The 20,839-nt window shown below is 41.6% G+C and overlaps 1 protein-coding gene across 5 annotated transcripts in view; it reads left to right on the top strand.

Annotated features, from left to right (window-relative positions):
* Ltbp1 (latent transforming growth factor beta binding protein 1) overlaps nt 1-20,839 on the top strand; it is a 387,481-nt gene that overhangs the window by 304,765 nt on the left and 61,877 nt on the right. For all 5 annotated transcript variants that reach the window (XM_029471038.2, XM_029471037.2, XM_021185976.3 and 2 more), the window contains 5 exons: nt 1,691-1,813; nt 4,516-4,638; nt 6,476-6,598; nt 12,425-12,547; nt 18,630-18,755. In XM_029471038.2, coding sequence (XP_029326898.1) covers nt 1,691-1,813; nt 4,516-4,638; nt 6,476-6,598; nt 12,425-12,547; nt 18,630-18,755 — 618 coding nt within the window. The remainder of the gene's footprint in view (nt 1-1,690; nt 1,814-4,515; nt 4,639-6,475; nt 6,599-12,424; nt 12,548-18,629; nt 18,756-20,839) is intronic.

The raw sequence follows: 20,839 nt of genomic DNA, 5'->3' as shown, positions 1-20,839 counted from the left end.
GGTTTTTTATGATATCCTTGGTGTCTCTGGCTTTGGGGGGAAAAAGATATTTTGATTAAGTTATAGGCTAAGAATACTTAGATTAAGTTGCTGTGACAAATGGAATTTTATCAGTTCTGAGGCTTTTCTTCTTAGATTTTCAATGCTACACCCATGTATGTTCCCACAACAACTATAAGTGACTGACCCAAGAGCATTCAAATGGACGCAGCAGCATTCAAAACTGGGTTTGGCTGTATATGAAAGTTCACATGTACATGTAAACATGTGTCTGCATGTATGTGGAAGTCCAAGGTTAATCCTAGGAGTCTTCAGCAATCAGTCTTGATTTTATATATTGAGGCAACATATCTCATTGAATGCAGAGCTGGGTTTTGGTAGTCTGTCTGTTTTTCAGAGAATCCCTGTCTTTCCCTCCCAAGTGCTAGGGTTACAGGAGGCCACCATGCCTGCCAACATTTACATAGGTTCTGGGATTTGAAATTCTGGTCCTCAAACTCGTATGGCAAACACTTTACCAGTTGGGCTTTCTCTCCAGTCCTCTTTCTTTTTAGTAGCAATATTCTAGTAAGAACTCAATGGCTGGCTATTAAATGAAATAAGTGAAAATTTAAACAGTTACTTTCAATATAAATATGGCTAGCAAATACTTAAAAATACTCCAAACTCATCCTATCTCTTTCACTGGTTTTAACTTTGTCTATGACAGAAACGAATTAAAGGGTTTTGTTATGTTTTGTTTTGTTTTTAATGGGCTTTGGGTTCAAATTTCAGAACCACCATTTTCTTTCTTTCTTTCTTTTTAAAATTGCATTTTATTTCATGTGTGTGAGTGTTTCATGTGGGTCTAGTACCCTGTAAGGTCAAAACTGAGCATCTGGTCCTCTGGTCCTCTGGAACTAGAGTTACCAATGTTGTGAGCTGCCGTATGAGTTCTGGGAATTGAACCTGGGTCCTCTAGAAGAGCCAATGCTCTTAACCATTAAATCACCACCCTAGCCCCAGAACCATCAAAATCTTCTAATCCCGTGACCTTGAATGAGTTACTGAGCTTCTCTAAGTGCCAGCTCCTTCCTCTCTGAAATACCTTCCCCCTGTTAATTTTGCTACAATTATGGAGACTATCCTGTGCAGCTCCATAAGTGGTAGTTTCTACTTTGTAGTTTCTGTTTGTATAATCTACGGGCTATCTTCTAGCTGCTCAATTAACCTATCAAGAAGCATCCCTGGACTGGTTTTTATCATGCCAATTCACTGCCCTACAGAGGTGTGTAAGAATTTCCTCCTTCAGTTATGGCTTTGTTGGCCCTGCATCTTTCTGGGCTCTGAGTCACTAGCTTTTGTCTGAAGGGCCTCCCATCCTCCTGAACCCATCAACTCCCAGAATGGTCCCCAGACCTTCTCTAAGAGAGACCTTATTCTGTAGGACATACTGTCCTAAGATCCCCATCCCCACCTGCAGCCTCACTCACAGCAGGCCCTCCATGCTTTTACATTTACTTGTTCAGATCATTCAGTCCATTCTTCAGTCAGAGTGAATGAGGCCCCCGAAGCAGCACACACAACAGCACAGCTGTGGTTCCAGTTGGGACACCTGGGAAGTTGAAGAAGCTGCCTGGTCTTCTGAAGGTTGATTCACACTCTCTTTCCCTCTCTTCTTGTTTCTTTCCATTATGCAACATCGTGCAAGATGTGGACGAGTGCCTGCAGCCTAAGGTCTGTACTAATGGTTCCTGCACCAACCTGGAAGGGTCCTACATGTGTTCCTGCCACAGGGGCTACAGCCCCACACCAGACCATAGACACTGTCAAGGTAATGCCATGGTCACACATCCCATTGTGTTTAAACTTCCTCCATGAGCAGAACTGCGTGGTTGGCCTTAAAAATGGACCATGCTACCTGTGTTTGTTTCCGTCCCTCTCCTTGAAGCATATTTGCTCCTTGCTGCAGGTAAATTTGTAGTGGATTTAGAAATATCACAGCTCTTGAATGCTGTATGTGAAATGCATAGTTTTCATCTGCCTTTTGTCAGTTGTATGTTATATACTATTTTACATGCCCTTGTTCACTCTCCAAACATTTGTAAAGGCCCCATAATATTCCAATGTATTGTCACAGTTTTTCTAACTTCTCATTAAAATCTAAAAACATTTTGGCAGATCTCTTATTAAAAAACAAAACCTCTATGCTAAAATTAATTATCTGTAGGCTTAGAAATATTCAATAAACTGTCCTGAATATTTTTCACTATTACTATTTACTATTAAATACGACAATATCCATTTCTAGTTCTTAAGTGGTATTTCTTTTAATTTAAAAAAGCTTATTTTTGTGCCAGGTGGTGGGGGCACACACTTTTAATCCCAGGACTCAAGAGGTAGAGGCAGGAGGATCTCTGTGAGTTCATGTCCAGCCTGGCTTACAGAGCTAGTTCCAGAACAGCCAAGGTTACACAAAGAAATCCTGTCTTAAACAGACAAACAAACAAACACACAAAAAACAAAAGAAAACAAGAAACCCAACTTTGCTCAGGTAACAGGCAACTGCCAATCATACTGGAGGGAAAGGGCTATGTAGGGATTGCTGGTAAACACTTTCAGATGCATTTTTTTGGTACCTTTGTATTTTTGGCTTTTAGAGCCAAGCAACAGTTGTATGTCTATCACAGAACGTGGGTGGCTTCTCTACAGCTCCCTTAGTCACTTTAGACGTTGCAGTTTAGGTCAGCAAGGGCTGGAGACTTTGGCATCTGCTCTTCTCTTCCTACCCTCAGAGGCCTGTGGTTAGGTGGTGAAGAACAATTGTACCATGTTTGTAATCATTATGAATTCTTATGGATTGCTGGCTGTCCAGCTGAACATGCTCAGGCTGGGATAATACAGGTGAAGCAAGACAGAATTGTCAATGAGGACAGACCAGCCCAGTAGCTGTGTTTGTTACTTTCTGCCTTGCTGGGGAAAAGGCGTGGAAAATGCAGCCCGAGAGAGGAAGGGCTTATTGTGACTCAGAGATTGAGAGTACAGTCCAGCAAGATGGGGAAGTCTTGGTGGTAGGCACTCGAGATGTCTGGTCATGCTGTATCAACAGTCAGCAGGTGGGGGATGGGAGTGGATGAATGCTGGGGATAGACTTGCTGTCTCCTCTTTATATAGTTTGGCAGCTAGGGTGGACCTTTTCATCCCAATTGACCTCATCTTGCCAATCCCTCCTACACGTGCTGAGAGATTTGTCACTGAGATGGTTCTAGATCATGTCAAGTTGACAAGCAGTATACATCCTTACAGTAGACAAAGAGAACCACGTGGAAAACAAACCCGTTTTTGCTAGAAATGTCCAAGGAATAGATGAAACCGTGCTTTCCTGCCATCCTCTCTCTTCTTCTACATGCACTGATGCTTGGTGGCATTTCTCTGTAATGTTAACTTGTTCTCAGTTGTGCTAACTTTCGTCAAGGTTCTTTGTTCTTTTTTCCAGGGTCATTTACTTTGTACTTGATGTTTGGCCAGTATAAAAAGATGGATTTCACTGTGACATTTTCATACTCTGTTGGCACACTTCACTCTTCCCTTCTGCCTCCTTTCTCTACTCTCCTTTCTCTGATTCTTTCCAGAATATTGCTCTCTACTGCTTCATGGTGCACACTCTGTCTCTCTCTCTGGTTTCTCCTCTACCCCCTTTGAGATCACTGCCATCCTCCCATCTCTACATCTATGCCCTAAATCCACACTCGTATGTGCATGTCTATGTGTGTATACATAGAAATACATATATACAGAGAAAGAGAGAAAGAAAGAAAGCTAGATTCGTAATATGAAAGAAAACATGCAATATTTGTTTAGGTTTTTTTTTTTTTTTTGAGGAAAGGTTTCACTGTGTCTCCACAGAGATGGAAGTCATGGTCTTCCTTGTCCAACCTCTCCAAATGCTGGAATTGCGGGCCTGTGCCTGGATCACTGGATGCTTTCTATATTAAATCCTCAAGCACCACTTTCTCTCAGTCTCCCGTTATCATCATCTGTCACATACCTCCCATGGTTGATGGTTTTAGTGTTACTTTGAGAAAGAGATTAGTCTTAGTTAACACAACTCTTTGACCTTACCGTTGAAGTTATAAAGAAAGTGTATTCTTCTGTTGCCTTCTGTACGTGCCCGGATTCGTATTTGTTTACCCCTGCTTGCTTTGTTTCTGTCTTTCATACGGTAGAGCGGGCCTACAGAATCTAGTAGCTGTTACTGTGTGCTTTGTTGTCTGCCTTCCATTTTCAACTCTAAGCTGTTATGTCACCTTTATGCTTTATTTGAAGTATTAGAGTAAGATTGTGCAGAGCTGTAACTTGCTTTTGGAATCATTGAACTTACACATTTCAATATACTGGGTTGGTAAAGTTTCTAGTGGTTAGCCAAAGTCCTACTGTTTTATGGCAATAAGCCCAGACCACATTGTCAGGATTACCATTTTTCTCCTGTGGGTGAGACTCTTTCAGAAAACTAATTGTCCTCATTTATGTTAACAGATATTGATGAATGCCAACAAGGGAATCTATGCATGAATGGGCAGTGCAGAAATACCGATGGCTCCTTCCGGTGTACCTGTGGACAGGGCTATCAGCTGTCAGCGGCTAAAGACCAATGCGAAGGTAGGTGTGCGTGGCATGGTGAACTACTGAGACCAGGGTGAGTGACCTGGCCTATGTCGGTATAGTGTCAGAAACCTATGTAATTCCACATAAGTCAGACAAGCCAATAAAGCAAAATGAAGTGAGTTAAAGTAGAAAAATAAGGTATTGGTGGCCAAGCATCAGAATTAGGAAGAAAGGTTGTTGCTGTCTATGTAACTCCTTAGTACATAAAGTCACTTCCATTTAAGAATTTAAATTAATTCTGACCTTTCATGGGGTTTCACAATTAGGACGTTGTTATACTGGCCTGGCATTGTGCTATAGCATGTTAATAATTTCAGTGTGTATTTAGCTTCAGTATTTTTAAGGCTGATTTTGGTACACTGAAATAATGTGCCCCTGTTCTCAGAGATAAAGACCCATCCATTAGCAAACCCATCCACTGATAGTGTTAGAGAAGCAAGAGTACTTGATGATAAGTCCAGAGGCATCTCTATGACTGCTGTAGCCTTCTGCAGGCATCCCTTGCTAGAACATCAAGGGCCTAACCACTCTAGGAGCGCGCAATGGCAGGACATACACAAGCACATGCATAGACATGGCTAAGTTAAGCAACTTGTTCCAGAATCCCTCTTGCTATTTTTATCTTTATAATCCCAGAACCCATTTACTTATAAATGAGCGGATAGAGGCTACCACATTCAGAGACCTTTGCAAAGCCTCTTGGGTCCCATTCAGTGATGAGTCAGATATGTTCAGAACCACCTCTGAGCCAGATTATCAACATGGAAAAAAACTACTTTAGTGGCTGAATGCTCTGATCATCTAATCAAAGATATGACTACCTGGGGGGGGGGAGAAAAATGAGCCAGATTCCTGTGGGATATGTGTGTTACATCTTATAGAAACACTGGCAAAAATGAGAGAGAGAGAGAGAGCGAGAGAGAGAGAGAATGCTTTCAAATGTTAAAAAAAAAAATCTTCACAATTAATGTGATCTGAGTGCCAACCTCCTGCAAGAAGTTATCTCAAACGTCATAAAGAATGTGCTAAGCACAACCGCTGCCCCAGGAAGTCTGTTATTTCAATGTAACAATGAAGGCAAAGCATTTGGATTCATGCAGTATATTCTGTGTCATATAAATGTAGCTATGATACATGTCAGGTAAGTGTCTGAACTCAGGATCATGTGACTGAAACAAATGATACTCAAGTTGAGGATGTGTGTCTCCAGCAGGAATGAGTAGCAGTGTGGAGTAGCAAATGATATGGGGGGGGCGTTATTAGATTTGACCAGAATATCTTTTTTTTAAGGAGATGAAGAATAGATGAGAATAGACGAATAAACATATCAAGGAATGAATCCTAGTTAGTTGCCCAGAGCCCAATAGATAGATTAGAAATGCAAGAAAATGATGATGTATATGTGCTTGCACTACTTCAGAACAGAGGTCAACAAATCTTTTCTGTAATAAACCAAATGTGAGACTATCCAGAGTGGTATTAAATGCAGTGGTATTAGATCTAGCAGGTTAGATTTGGCCTGTGTACTATAACTTAGGGTCCTTTGCTTTAGGCTGTTATAAGCCTGTGTACTTCCAAACCCAGTATTAAAAGTGAATGTATCGCAAATTACAGCAAAGTATTTGCTACCTATGTTTAAACAGTGAACCCTACATGTCCAGGCAGTTTACATTTTTGAGCTCTTCAGAATTCCCCCTATTGTAGAATGACCTTTAATTTGAGCTCAGTGCACATCGCTTAATGAAAGGCCCTGCTCAACTGTAAACCAGAAACTACCACCGTACCTATTCTGAGGCAAATGATGGGTTCCTCTGTGCTGTTTTTCTCACAGATATTGATGAATGCGAGCACCGTCACCTCTGTTCTCACGGGCAGTGCAGGAACACAGAGGGCTCCTTCCAGTGTGTGTGCAACCAGGGTTACAGAGCATCTGTACTTGGAGACCACTGTGAGGGTGAGCATCACCTCCTGCCTCAGGACCAAAACATGGTACAGTCTGAGGCAATCTTTGTACCTGCTGAGTGGGAGCTCTGCTTTTGCCTTCATGAGGGTTAGCTCCCTGCAAAGTGTGTCTTCCAGTGCCATATGAATGGGACAGAGAAACGAGGAGAGTACAGTACAGTCTTTGTACCAGTGGTGGATAATTTAATCTGGGTGCGTGGTTCTGAACAGTAATTCCTCATTTTTACAAAACTGTCCTCCTAATGGCCCAACCAAGCAAACACAGCTTAATTTCTCATCCCAGCTGAGGGCTTTTAAGAGCTGATTTTTTTTAAATAAAGGACTTCTCCAAGGTATCCTACGTATCTAGCATTGAGAGTTGACTGTGGCTTGTATGAGGTGTTCAAGGCAGCTTGGCCAGCTTATACACAGGAGTATTTTCTCCTGACACACTCTTTCTCTCTCGACACCAGTTTATCATTCGAGAACATTCTGTGTATTCGGGGGTCATCTAGAGAACAGTCCCCAGCTCACCTGTCTCTTAGTGCATTAACAACTTGTCAGTAGTGGAACCAGAAGCAAGCATCCAAGCTGTGTCTCTCACACGAAGCATCAGTGTATCAGAGGGAGGGGTAGTGATAGTTTTCTTGTTGCCGTAACCAAAGTATCAGACAGGAAGAAATCGAAGGGGAGACAGATTTACTCAAACTACCTCGACCATTTTCAAGAATGATCTTCTGTCAGAGCCTTGAGTGGTCCACCATCCTTTTCACTCCTAGTTCAGTTAGCTGAGGAAGTACTGTTGTGGATTGTAGTGTGCAGCATTGATTGATTGATTCATTGATTGCTTATTCACTTTACATCCCACTCACTGCTCCCCTCCTGGTCATCCCTCTCACAGTCCCCCTCCCTTCTTTCTCTCCTCCTCTTGTGGGTGGGGGCCCCCTGGCTATTCCCCCACCCTCCAGCACTTTAAGTCTCTGTGAGGCTAGGTGCTTCCTCTCCCACTGAGGCCAGATAAGGCAGCCCAGCTAGTAGAATATATCCCTCCTACAGACAACAGCTTTTGAGATAGCTGCTGCTCCAGTTGTTCAGGACCCACATGAAGGGCAAGTGTGTGCAGCAGTTTTTATAAGACAACTTGGTACAAGTATTCTCAAAGTGGCTGAGTCCCTTGTCTCTGCTGCTACTAGGAGTATAAAACACCCCAGTCCTTCTGGGGGAGCGCAATTTGAGTCTAATTTCAATGGCTTTAAAATGTGTGTTGTCTATGTATCAGTAAGTCAGCGTTTAGGAGTTACCTAAGGTAATATTTTTCAAGGGTTAATAGTGTGGACAAAATGTACATCATCAGTATTGCTAATAAAAATAGACAAGTAGTCAAGTCTATTTATGAGCCAGATGATATCTGACAAATTATATTTTATTCAATAAATGGGACACTGATTTGACATGGCTGCATCAAAGGAAGAAGTGGCAATTGTGTTGGAGGGAGCCCTGTGTTGTGGAGAGCCTGCCATGGAAAGTTCTCTTGGGAAGTCAGTAAGCAGCATGCTCCATACAAACATATGAGGGACCTAGACTGACCACTATACTCTTCTGACTTGCTTCTTGGCCAAGGCAAGAAGTTTATCAGGCCATGCTTGAATTTCCAAAAATTTTGCATGTATGATTGATTTTTCTGTGTGTACGTCTGTGTACCATGTGTACAGATTGCCTGTGGGGGCAAGAAGAGAGCACCAGTTCCCTTGGGACTGGAGTTACAGACTGTTGTGAGCTGCTGTATTGGTAATGAGAATTGAGCCCAGGCCCTTTCAAAGAGCAGCTTGCGTTCTTATCCACTGATCCATCTTTTCAGCCCGAACTATGCCTGAAATTTTGATAGTATCCACCACAGAATATGTTCATCTATCCTGGATTTTTTTAAACATGTAAGTATGTCATCAGAACGCCCAAGATTTTTATTCTAAAAACACTCATTGCATGGCAAGCCAAATAAAAACCTTTGGCCAACATATTCTGTATTATTAATATATATGTTTATAAGATATAATTACATTCCACAGGAAATTTTCCTTTGGATGTGTAATGAAGCTCATTTCTCTTAAAGTCAGGGTTAATTTCCCCAGTGTTTGGGTTATAAATAGGACTGGAGTCCATCCAACTAACTCAGAACTGCCTTTGAAACTACATTAGCACTTCAGCCCACTAATTCCCACCTAGCCCTGTTTCCGTCCCTCGCTGGCAGAATGTATCTTGCCATAATTAACTGGCTACAAGTGTTCACATACCTCTCCCAGCTATGGGAAGAAGAACCATGCTTCTTGTTAGACTTTATATTTACATGTATAATTTTTTCCTGTAATTTTTGGTAGAGACCTGATCTTCATGCAGTATTTTCCTGAAGGCCCACTGCCTCCTCTGAGATTCAGAAACCAAGTGTTTCTGCCCATCTGTGAGCAGTATGTTCAGAATTATGCTGGGGCCCTCTTTGTCCCAGTTCTTAGGTCCTTCAGCTTACAAAAGGCCCCACGCCTTCCTGATCCTTCTCCCCGGCCTCTCTAACATTGCTCCCTGTAACTTCTTTGGGAGAGTCTCAGAACATAACTTGACATTTCATGGTCATCCTGAACCCCCTATCTCTTTGTGATTAATATATGAACAACAACAGCAGCAACCACAAAACAGTGAGAAGTCATAATTTTTCTTTTCAAGTCAGAATCATTCCTTTATGTACTCATTCATCCCAATCATTTAATGTTGAGTTGGTAGGAGCCTGCATAATAGGTACAGCACATGTATAAAAACTAGAAATTTCCGCTCTCGTGGGATTACTTTCATTCTAGCGAGGAAGCTAATGGTGGGAATGATAAGTAAGTCAAAGGCATAGCTTGTTAAATCCCCAGAACTATTGCAAAGTAGGCTGTGCGTGGAGTTCCAAACATGGATGATTTTAAATAAGGGGAGTAGTAGTTTCCTCGCGTCACTGTCACTGACTTTGGAATATTTATGAGAAGAGATCGAATTCAAAGTAATAGCAGGTGTTGAGGCCCAAAGGAGCAGATTCTGTGGAGATTAGGTGTTCCACATGACATGTTCAATTTTCAATCTGAGAGTGCCTGCTCAAGTATAGATATCCAATCAATTCTATATTAATATATAAATTTGAGGGGTGAGCTCTGGGCTCTAGAGCCATCAGCAGTGCAATAGTGTTTGAAGCCATGAGACTGAGGTCACTCAAGAGGAAGGATTCCTGAAAAAGAGAAGACCTCCTAGGCCTCGAGACACATACAAGTGAAGAAATGGGTAGGAGCCAGCAGAGGGAAGGGAAGAATTCACATATGAAGGAGGAGAGCTGGGCTGTGGATGAGCTCCCCCCCCCCAAAAAAAAGAGGCTTTAAGGAGGGAGACAGATACAGATTCAACGAAGCATGACTTTCAGGCAAAAGAAGACCAAAATGGACCATGTGATTTAGCAATGCAGAGTGGGGGGAAGTGACCAAAGTCCACTGTCACTTTGTGGAAAATGTGTTTCCTAATTCCTAGGAAGACTTTTTATTCACACCTCCGCATGTGAGGTTATAAAACTCTATTAAAAAAAACTTTTTAAATGATTATTTGTGGATTTCACATCCTGCAGCCCAGGATGGATTATCTCTCCATGCCCTCAACTGCTCTTTGTCCTTAAACCTCCCCCTCAAATAAATACACACACACACACACACACAGACAGACAGACACACAAAGCATAGAAAACATCTCATCGTGGAAGCTGTAGAATGTCACAGTGTGTCCTACAATATATTCTCTGTCCACACATCTTCACTAGCAAGTCTTCATTGCAATGAGTCATTTGATCGAGTTCCAGGCTTCTAGTTTCTGTGACACCTTTAATAATGAATCCTCATCAGGAGTCCTCAGAGTTATCCTGTTGAAGCCCTGTGTCATGGAGATCCTGGATCTTTGGGTCAACACATCCCAATCTTTCACAGATGATGAAGATTTGGGGGTGGGTCTACTCAGAGCCTTGGATCTGGGCTTGGGTGGTAGCTGAACTGGTCAGCTCACTGCCTCTCTCTTAGCCACACCACCAGAGTGAGCTCTCCAGCACTGCTCCAGCTCGAAGCCACCCACTACCCAGGTAGGCAGGAGGCAGGTTGAGCTCTCCTGTTCACATGCCCTCCTGCCTGCTCACCCGCACCCATGCCTCCAGAGCCAGCTCAACTGCACTGGCCAGGCAAGGTGCAGGGTCACTCTCCTGAGTGCTGCAGCCAGTGAGGGGGCAGGGTGAGGAGTAGGTGAGCTATCCTCAAGGGCAAAAAGAGCACAGGGGAGCTGGCCCTGCCACTCCACTCATCTGCCTTGAGATGGTGTGGGTGCAGGGGTGATGCCCCCTCCCCTTAGCACCTGTGGTAGTTGGGAGAGCTGGTCCCTTCTCCTTTTTTATAGCAGCCCCTTAGTTAGTTAATTTGGTTCAATGAAGGAACATAAATGCAGCATCCTCATCCTTCAGCAAGACAGTGGAGAGTGTTGGGAACACTATATCCATCTTTCTATATTCACTTCCTCCTTGAAATTCTCCTCTGTATTAGCAAGCATCAGAACTACTTGCAAGAGTTGCCATAAATGCCAAATTAGTTAGGAGACAAATTTGGTTCTTGGCTTTGTTGAACACTGCTTATTTAAACCTTGTTCAGACACAGGGGGTCTTGTAGAGTGTGTTAGGGGTGATGATCTCTGACGAGCAGTCACCGTGGCAATAAACTGTCTCTGGAAACACCTGCCTGACAGGAGTCTCTGTATCTCCCAAACTGTCTCACATCATCACAGTCAGAACTCAGTGTTTGTGTCAAGCCCTTGCAGTTGGACATATGCTTTATATGTAGTTGTTAAAATCCACACAGTCTATTTATGAGAGTCCCTAAGACTTAATTAGGATTCTAATCCAGTTGATTTTATGTGCAAAGGTTCCCCCTTCCCCCACATTCTATTGCTGAGACTTCAAGTAAGTTCTTGCTGTTGGGAAGACCTTTGCTTATCCTCAGATCTTTTCTCTAAATTCATATCACCTCTAAACTTAGCAACACTCCTTTGTCAGGTAATTGGGTTTTTTGCAATGATTCTTATGTTAAATTTCTATACCATAAGGCAGTTTAATGTCTTATTGTTTTATTTTATTTTATTTTATACAATGGCACTTGGAATTCTGGTTTTAATAACAGTTCCCCTTGGTGGGGGGAGCTTGCCAAGTGCTTTCAAACCGGATCTTAAGGAGCTTAAGTATGCTTAAGATATACTTAGCAACACGTGCTTTAAAAAATGTGTATTCTCTATTAGGTAGAACACAAGCGAGTAAATTATTATTTAATAAAAAATTGTGACTCTTCCACTTCCAGTTAATTGCATTTAATGTTTAAAACATCTATGTGGTGCTCCGGAGTCTGAAGCAGGAAGAGTGTGAGTTCCAGACCAGACTAGGCTGCACAGTTAGACACTATCTCAAGTATACCATTTCTGTGTTGATTCAAAGCTAAAATCCTGGATGGCCTTTGCACTCAAGAGACTGAGGAAGGAAGATCAGAAACTTCATAATGACCTACATAACAAACTAGACTCCATCACTAAAATAACGAAGCCACAGAAAAGCTAAACCTTATTTCAAAATAGTTCATTTAAAATATCCTATCCATTTAAATATCTTGTTCATTTAAACCTATCTATTCGAAATCATGCACTGTAAGTATGTTGTGTGTTATGTGTGTGTGTGTGTGTGTACATATAACATGTATAATCTTCCTTATATTGCTTACTTAGTCCTATCATGTGCACTGGCTTGCAGATATCAATGAATGCTTGGAGGACAGCAGTGTCTGCCAGGGAGGTGACTGCATCAATACTGCGGGGTCCTATGATTGCACATGCCCGGATGGATTCCAGCTGAATGACAATAAGGGCTGTCAAGGTACACGTCTCTTCCCCTTTTATTGCATACCTAGGTGTTCGGCTCTGCAGCCCTTCCTCACAATAAGCTGTGGTTCTGTTTGCTTTATTCAGATGGAACTGACGCCATTTTCTATTACGAAAGTGTGTTTCTGAGCTCTGCATCAAACATAGGCATGTCTTGCTTGGAACCACACTGGATTAACCAAAACTTGCACATGTCATGAGCCACATGCTCACTTTGTATGATTCTGAGGTCACCTGTGCCTTGCTGGGCCTTCCATTGCCCAGCCTCATGGGTACTTAATTCAGGATTATCTTTTAGTTTGTTTGTGTCTATCATGAATGTATTTCATTTGCTTCAAAGATACTATTTGTCCTTTTTATGATACCTGCTTTTGCCCAGTACCTACCATTTCTTTCTTTCTTCCAAAAGAAGTTCATTAATGATTATGTTAAAAGAGGGAAGCATAGAAGTTAATATTTTTCTAAGTCCTTATCAGCATTTATTCTCCCAAACAGCAATATAATTGACACAGGTGCTTGTAAGAACACAGTAGCACAACCGAAGTACTAATATGTACTACCGTAATAACTTAAACTGAGCTCTCACTGTCGGTATCTCTTTCAATTCTTACAGCAACATGAAAGGTGATTTTCTTTATATCCCGTTTGTATGTGAATAACTGAGACTCGGATGCTATTGAGCATGCTCCTCTCTAATAAGGGTGGAGCTGAGATTTGAACCTACAGCTTTTGTAACACAAGAAGACAGTGAGGTTAAACAGTTGTGCTACAGGAAAACGTATTGACTTGCTGTTTGACTTTGGGGTAGATCCTGTGCCCAATGTTTTCAGCTGCATCTTATGGCTGCCACAGGTTTACCAGCACTCATCAGTCTTAATAAGTCCACGGCATTGACGACATTGCTCAGTGGTAAAACACTTACCTAGTATGCGAGAGGCCCCGGGATCAACACCCAACACTAAAGAAAATAAAGGAATGCATGAATGGAAAATGAATGAACAACTAACCAATTCATTTTTATTTTCCACTGAAAATTTATACTTATATCTACATTTGCATATGTTTATTTCTGATGCACAAGTATATGGTTTGTGTTCCTCTGCCATTATAGAATTGTGAATAATATTCAAAGTAAATAATATAATAAGATAATGTATATTGTTGTTGTTATTATTATTACTGTTGATTGACAAAAATGATCTCTCCCCTGATATGGTTATCTGATATTTTCCAGATAATATATCCTTGACAGAAAAGTTGCTCTCGCTCTGAGATACAGTACTAGAGTCATATAATACTTTATTAGTATGTCACTGGCCATATTCCCCTATGTGTCATATATGAAAGACATGGGCCTTTGCCTCAAGGTCTTTTAGAATGAATTTCCTCATTGATCCCCAGATTTAAATAAACTTCATGTACCTCATTTGCTATTAGGTATTTATTTGCAGTCATAATGCAATAACTGAAATTGGGTTTTTTAAGTTCTTCCAGTGTCGAAATTAAATGTGCTCGGATTTGATGCTGTGGAGAAGGAACATTCAAATTACACATTTCTGTCAAAATATTTCCATTTTAGAACTTTAAACAAAATTAATCTTGATTTATATAAAAATGCCAGGAGATGAAAAGAAAAAAAAAACTCAAAAAACCTAAGAAATTTGAATCCTGGTTTTTATTATAGGCTTTTTGGCTGAAAAGTGATATTTTCTTTTCTAATTTCTTTTGGCTAAATAGAGGCAAAACCAAGTCTTAGTACAAATGGCCCAAGAGCTCATACTGAACATTTTATCATTTCATTTCTAGAGTCAAATCCCCCCAAACTCGCTCAGTCATCTGACTCATTAATTGCACCATGTTTTCTCAGTCCATAAAATTCCTGTCTGTGGTTTGAGGTCAACTTTCAAAGACGTGACTACTCCAAAAGTATGGTGATTAATGGCGATCAATCATTAATAAATTGACTTTGCTCTCTGTCACAGTCCCTTTTCCAGGAGAAGGGAATGGGTCAGTTTGAAAACCTTTGAGTCCAAATACATGACATGCACTTCTCTTTTATGAAATTAATTTTAATGTGAGTGCGTGCGTACGTGTGTGTGTGTGTGTGTGTGTTTGAGCATGCTCATGCATATCCACATGTTGTGTATGTCTGAAGACAACTTGCTGACAGGACAAGAGACCATCAGTTCTCTTCTTCCACCATGTTAAGTCCCAGGGATCTAATTGGGTTAGGTGAGAAGTGCCCCCTCACTGGTATTTCAGAAGCAGGGTGCTGTGTAAGGGTTGTGTAAGAACCAATTCCATTGCTCGTTTTCTCCTATTAGGCTGTTTGTGTAAGCATGCAGGCTCACCTGCCTTTAAGTGGTCCCTTTCGCTCTGTCGCTGGAGGCAGCTCTGTGTTCTTTCTACTCTGTCCCCCATTCCCTGATCTCATGATTATGTCAGTGCTCTGTTGAGAGGTGCCAGTTTCAGAGCTCGTCTTAATGCTTAAAATTTAATGGATGGCAAAGTTACTACCCAGGGACCATTGTTGAGTAGCCATGTAATAGGCATAAACTTTGACAGCCTCATCTAGTGTTCTGAAGTTAAGATGTTTTCTTCAGTCAGAAGTGTGATTATGATTTTTCTTTGTCCCACAAAACTAATGGTGATGTGCAGGCAATATGGAAATTCCATGTTAATAGTCTCTTCAGGAATGCAGCAGGGTACGCAAGAGATTCAGAACACACTTCAGTTTCACGTTTTGACTTGCACATGCCAAACTGTGAATTTCTATGGCATTCTGGACCCATGAAAGAAATCCAACTTAAATATAGTCTGGCTTTCAGCTCAGAGTTACTAAAGGCATAGCTCAGAAATGAATGCTTCGAGAAGTAAAATCCAAATTGAACGCATATGTTTCTCTAGCTCCAGATATTCGTGTTGCTCTTTTTAAGCAGTTTCCTGGAAAAAAGTCTGGGAATTCGCCTCTGGTTCCTGTCGTCAAACTTTTTAGACAGTTCCTTGCTAATCGGTGACTTCTTTGAAAACAAAATATTTGTGTACAGTGTTTACCGTACAGAGCTGCAAAGTGTTGGTAGCTTTTAAAGGGTTTCATCAAGCCAAAGAGTAAACGCAAAGAGGAAATCTTAGGGAGCCTTTAGGGCTTGGCAGAGGAGCATGCATATGGTATTAACGCTCGGGCCACCTGATGAAGGTGATACTAGATGATGGGTTGGAGGGGGAGGAGCGGAACTGAAGTCAAAACGAAAGTTAGGATTCAGATTGCCAGTGCAATGGATTATCAGAAGAACTAAAAGAGTCAGAGGCCTTATAGAAAAGGAAGAACTCATACTGAGAAATAAGCAAGTATTAAATGAGCTGCCTTTCCTTGTCCTATCTATGAAAATGATAAGAGGAAAACCTTCTACCAACAGGACTGATTTTTGCTAGTTTTTCTTTTTATTTTCTGTTGGTTTTTAAAGTTAGCACACAAAGTAATGTGTTTCATCATGGAGGTTTCACACATTACTTTGTGCTTCATGGTCCCCACGTTCCTCCCTGGCCTGCTTGTCCCCACTTTCATGTTTGCCCCGTCCCCAGCAGTGTCTCTTGTGCTTTCATGTCATATGCCTTCAATTATGCTTGCTTTTCTGCTCCCTACCCTTTAAGATTCCCCCTCCCGTGGCCCCTTCCCAGTTTCATGACTTACACTCCCACACGTACATGTGTATACATACACACAAATTAAGGTCTGGGCTCCCCAAATGAGAGCAAACATGTTGTATTTGTCATTCTGAGTCTGGCTTATGACTCTGAACATAATGATTTCCAGTTCCACCCATTTCCCTGCAAATGCCATGATTTCATTTTTCTTTATGGCTGAATAAATTTCCATTGTATTTATATATACCATGGTTTTATTTTTACCCATTCATCTATTGATGGATGACAAGGCTGGTTCCATTTCCTAGCTATTGTGAACAGTGTGGAGTATGAAGTATGAAGGTATAAGTATCTCTGTGGTGTATTGACCTAAGAGTGCTTTGGGTAGATACCGATACCCAGTAGCAGTATAGTGGATCATTCGATACTTCTATCAACCTCCAGGTTGGTTTCCATGGTGGCTGCACCAGTTTATACTTCCACTAGCAGCAAATAAAGGTTCCTCTTTCTCCATGTCCTCAGAAGTATTTGTTGTCGTTTGTTTTCTTGATGCCAGCAGGTCCGATACACAAGAGATGGAACCTCAAAGCAATTTTAATTTGCACTCTGTCCCCACCCCACCCCCAAACAAAAGCATTGAATTGCTTTCCAAATATCTGTTTCCATATTCATATTGTTGCATATTCAGGTCATTAGCCCATGTATTGACTGAAAGATTAGTTTGTTGTTTGGTTTCATGTTTAATTTTTGTAGCTCTTTGTATGGTCTAGGTATTAAGTTCCTCTGTGGAAGACAGTTGAAAAGACTTTCAACTGTTCTGTATGTGTCTCTCTATGCTGCCGATGGTTTTTTTTAGATGGTCTGGGATTTTCTTTCTTTGTTTCAGCAGTATGTAAGCCAAGCTATGTAACTTATGTGGCTATGGAGAGATATAAAATTCAGGGCTAATAAAGACAAGCAATGAATCAGTAGTTGTTACAAGTTATTCTACACACGGATTAGCAGGGCAACCAGAGGAGGAGCCCCCAGAAAGCCTGTATAAGCGGAAAGTGGTGGTGTTTTATGGAAAAGAGAGACGCCGTAGCGCAGCATGTTCTAAAAGCCACTAGCATGAACTCAGGTCTTTCCTGGGTTAAGCTATGCATAGGTCTTGATTATTCTGATGTTCATAATTGCCAGGGGCCCATCCTATTCATCCAGTTTATAGAGAGCACTCAGAAAACAGTTGAATTGAAACAAACACGAACTTCTAAGAAGAAATATTGAGGATCTCTTTAATAAAAGGCAAGAGAGACTGTAAGAAACTTCAAGAATATAGAAAGGGACATGCTTGGAGAGTACCGAGGACATGGGATCACTTTTGTGATGTCAGTTCCCTAAAAGAACCCAAGCCAATTATTGTTCCCTCAGTAGAGTAGTAATGCTACTTTTATGGTAGTAGTAAGTACTTACTGACATTATTGATAGACAGCATGAAGGGTAGGGAACTCAACGGTTTACACATCCTGACCTTCTCAAGGAGCAAACAGTGTTGAGAGACACAGATAAGTAAACCAGCCAGGAATACTCAGTACACAAGCCACTGCATGAACCAGTACTACTGTGAATTGGTGAGCTACCTCTGGGTTCCTGTGTTGTCATTGTTGAGGGCACTCTTGGCTAACATATTTAGAACTGGTTTGAAAGCACATTTTGCTTTGTAACTCTCCATGTTAACAGTATGTAGAGTGCCCCTGTCACCCTGGTTGGCGAAGGACAAATGGAGTATGAGATGCTCACATGCTTTGCTGACACCATCAGCTGTTTCTACATCTTCATAATATGAACCTTTGGCTATACATTAAGCACTACCGTAAACACTTCACCCTCACTAATTCCATCACCACAAAGTCTGGCCTTCTTTTCCTTTTATTTTATTTCCGTTACTCATTTTTGATGAAGTATAGACTGAAGTTTATTTCCAGTATAACCAGCAGATATTTATGGAGTGGCATTTATGAGCTAAATACTATATACAACGCATGTCTGGCCTTGCCCTGAAGAAGTCTACATCCTGGGGATGGAGGAGCAGGTGTGACAGGCTCCAGTAGAGTTGCTCATTGGTGTCTGCTTCTTGAACTGTTTATTAATATTACTCAAGGTCCTGGTATGTCTAAAGCAGGATCAACTCTGGGTTAAACCTTGGAGAATTAGTATTTTTACAGGTTGACACAGTTGAACGCCTTCTGTCATGTGGGTCACCCTGAGTACGTTGCCCCTTCTGATAGTTCATCTTGTCTTGTGGTCTCTGATGTAGACAAATACTATAGTTGGGTCACAAAAGAAAAGTCAACTCCTTTCAAAGCCAGGTTTTTCCTACTGTAAGACCAGTATAAGTGGAAAACAAAAATCAATCTCTTTTTAAATGTTTGTAACTCTCTTTTCAATTGCAGACATTAATGAATGTGCACAGCCAGGACTCTGTGGATCTCATGGGGAGTGTCTAAACACACAAGGCTCCTTCCACTGTGTCTGCGAACAGGGGTTCTCCATCTCTGCCGATGGCCGTACATGCGAAGGTAAGGGAACCCATAAGAAACCCTAAAACTGACATGAAGAAGCTGAGATATGGCTTTCTATAGAACATGCAACAAGACTCTAAGACTTAAAAAGGTATTTGTAAATCAAGTCCCAAGGCTTCTGTGTGTCAAGGTGACTTGTACTGGAAAGCATAGCTCAATCGTTTCAACATTTACAGATAGAGTAACCCAAGGTTGTTGGGGTGAAAATACCCACAGGTGGTTCCCATTCTACACTAATGAGTGAAGTCTTTCAGAGCTGAGCATTCTGGGTAGACACTGTCATGCATTTCCTGTCTCCATTACCCTTTGTGTGGGTCATCTGGTTTATTCTCAGTACCACTGGGAACAGAGACTATCCAGTATTATGCCACTCATCTTCCTACCTCTAAGCCAGTGGTTCTCAACCTTCCTAATGTGGCGGCCATTTAATACAGTTCCTCGTGCTATGGTGAACCCCCAACCACAAAATTATTTTCATTGCTACTTCATCACATTAATTTTACCACTCTTAGGAATTGTAAATATTTTTGGAGATAGAGGTTTGTCAAAAGGGTCTCAAGCCACAGGTTGGGAAGCTCTTCTCTACGCCAATCCATTTCCATACTTGCCTACATTGTTTATGTCCTCCAAAGGTTTATCAGACTGTGAGACATTTAGACTGCACCAGGTCCTGTTTGTGGCCTCCGAATGTTTGCAGGCTGTTAGTTTTATGCTCTTCATGACCTTAGAGTTTGATAAATGGTTGAATAACCCATCTGAGCCTTTTGGAAAGAAAGCTAAGATTGCCATGATCCTAAGTCCATCGTATCTTTTCTTCTTCCATTTTTAAGATCTGGGTTATTGAAACTCAACTGCATGTTTTTAAAAGTACATTGTAAATATTCTATTCCAAGCCTAAGCAATTCTTTGCTCTGAAAGAATACTGCAGCAGGAAGTGTCTGCTCTCTTGATGCTAGTACTGTAGTGGAACCCGGCCGAGGACCGGCGTCCAGGTTCAGCTGAAACCAATTATTATATTGGGAGGAATAAACTGATCTTATAAAACGGAGATTGTTGAAATTGTTCTCCTGCTGAGCAGACAAAACATGGAGGCCAGATTTGGCTACAACGGGAGGAAGATAGTGCAGGGTGGAGCTGGAGCAAACAGAGTAAAGGGTTTGGAAGGGATCCCAAGTGGGGAAGTGGAGGACAGCAGCATCACGATGTGGGGGATGGAAGATTCACAGGGAACTCAAGCTTCTGGGCTTCATAGTTTATGTTAAGTGTCTGTAGGGTGCTCTGAGGCTGTCCTGGTGCATAGGTTCTTCCCTGAGCCCAGAGGGGTGCTGGCTGCCTCACCCCAGTCAGCAGGGCGGAGTCACAGAACCCCACATTTACAGAAAGATGCAGGCTCACTCCCTCATTTTGCTTCACTCCAAATCAGAGGCAGTAAAGTCCTTCTTCCCTGAAACACGGTCAGAGTTAACTGCCTCTGCTGGTTGGGTCACTGTGCTCAAAAGAGGGCGGATCATCTCAGATGCTTGTCCGTGAAGCTGTTGTTCCAGGCAAACGGATCGAGTGTGCATTGGCCTTTCTGATGTGCTCGCTTTGCTCTCAGTGTTTCTCAGGATGAGAGAAACACCGATTTCTGCAAATTGGGAGTTATATAATTGCTCTAATCTGGTTGCAGCTCTAATTTGGTTGGTCATTTACTTGGCAAGGGCCTGACCTTAAAAATGTGTTTTTTAGAAAACATCTAATGCTTTGTAAGTCGCCGGGCTCTCTTTGACACTTGCTCCATTCCTCCATATTTCCCAGACTGGACATTTTTACAAGTCATAAGAGGTAATTTTAGAATATCGCGCTGATATATGAAAGTACAGCTAATTATTAAACGTCATTTTTTTCCCCTTAAATAAGTTCCTGAAGGTTTTTGCTTTTAGGGATTAATCCAATACACTAAATTGGTCCAAGTTTTCTTTTGTTGGATTCAGTCTGAAACTTATGGCAATAGTACTGTCCTCATACGACCCCTGGCTGTGGCATAGGACAAAGCCAGCTCATGTGACCAGGGTTTGGCAATGTGGCTGCTGTGCATAGTG

This window comes from Mus caroli, unplaced genomic scaffold (genome assembly GCF_978045245.1).
Source record: "Mus caroli unplaced genomic scaffold, Mus_caroli_1 scaffold_18, whole genome shotgun sequence".
Classification (NCBI taxonomy): domain Eukaryota; kingdom Metazoa; phylum Chordata; class Mammalia; order Rodentia; family Muridae; genus Mus; species Mus caroli.
This window is presented reverse-complemented; position numbering and strand designations above follow the sequence as displayed.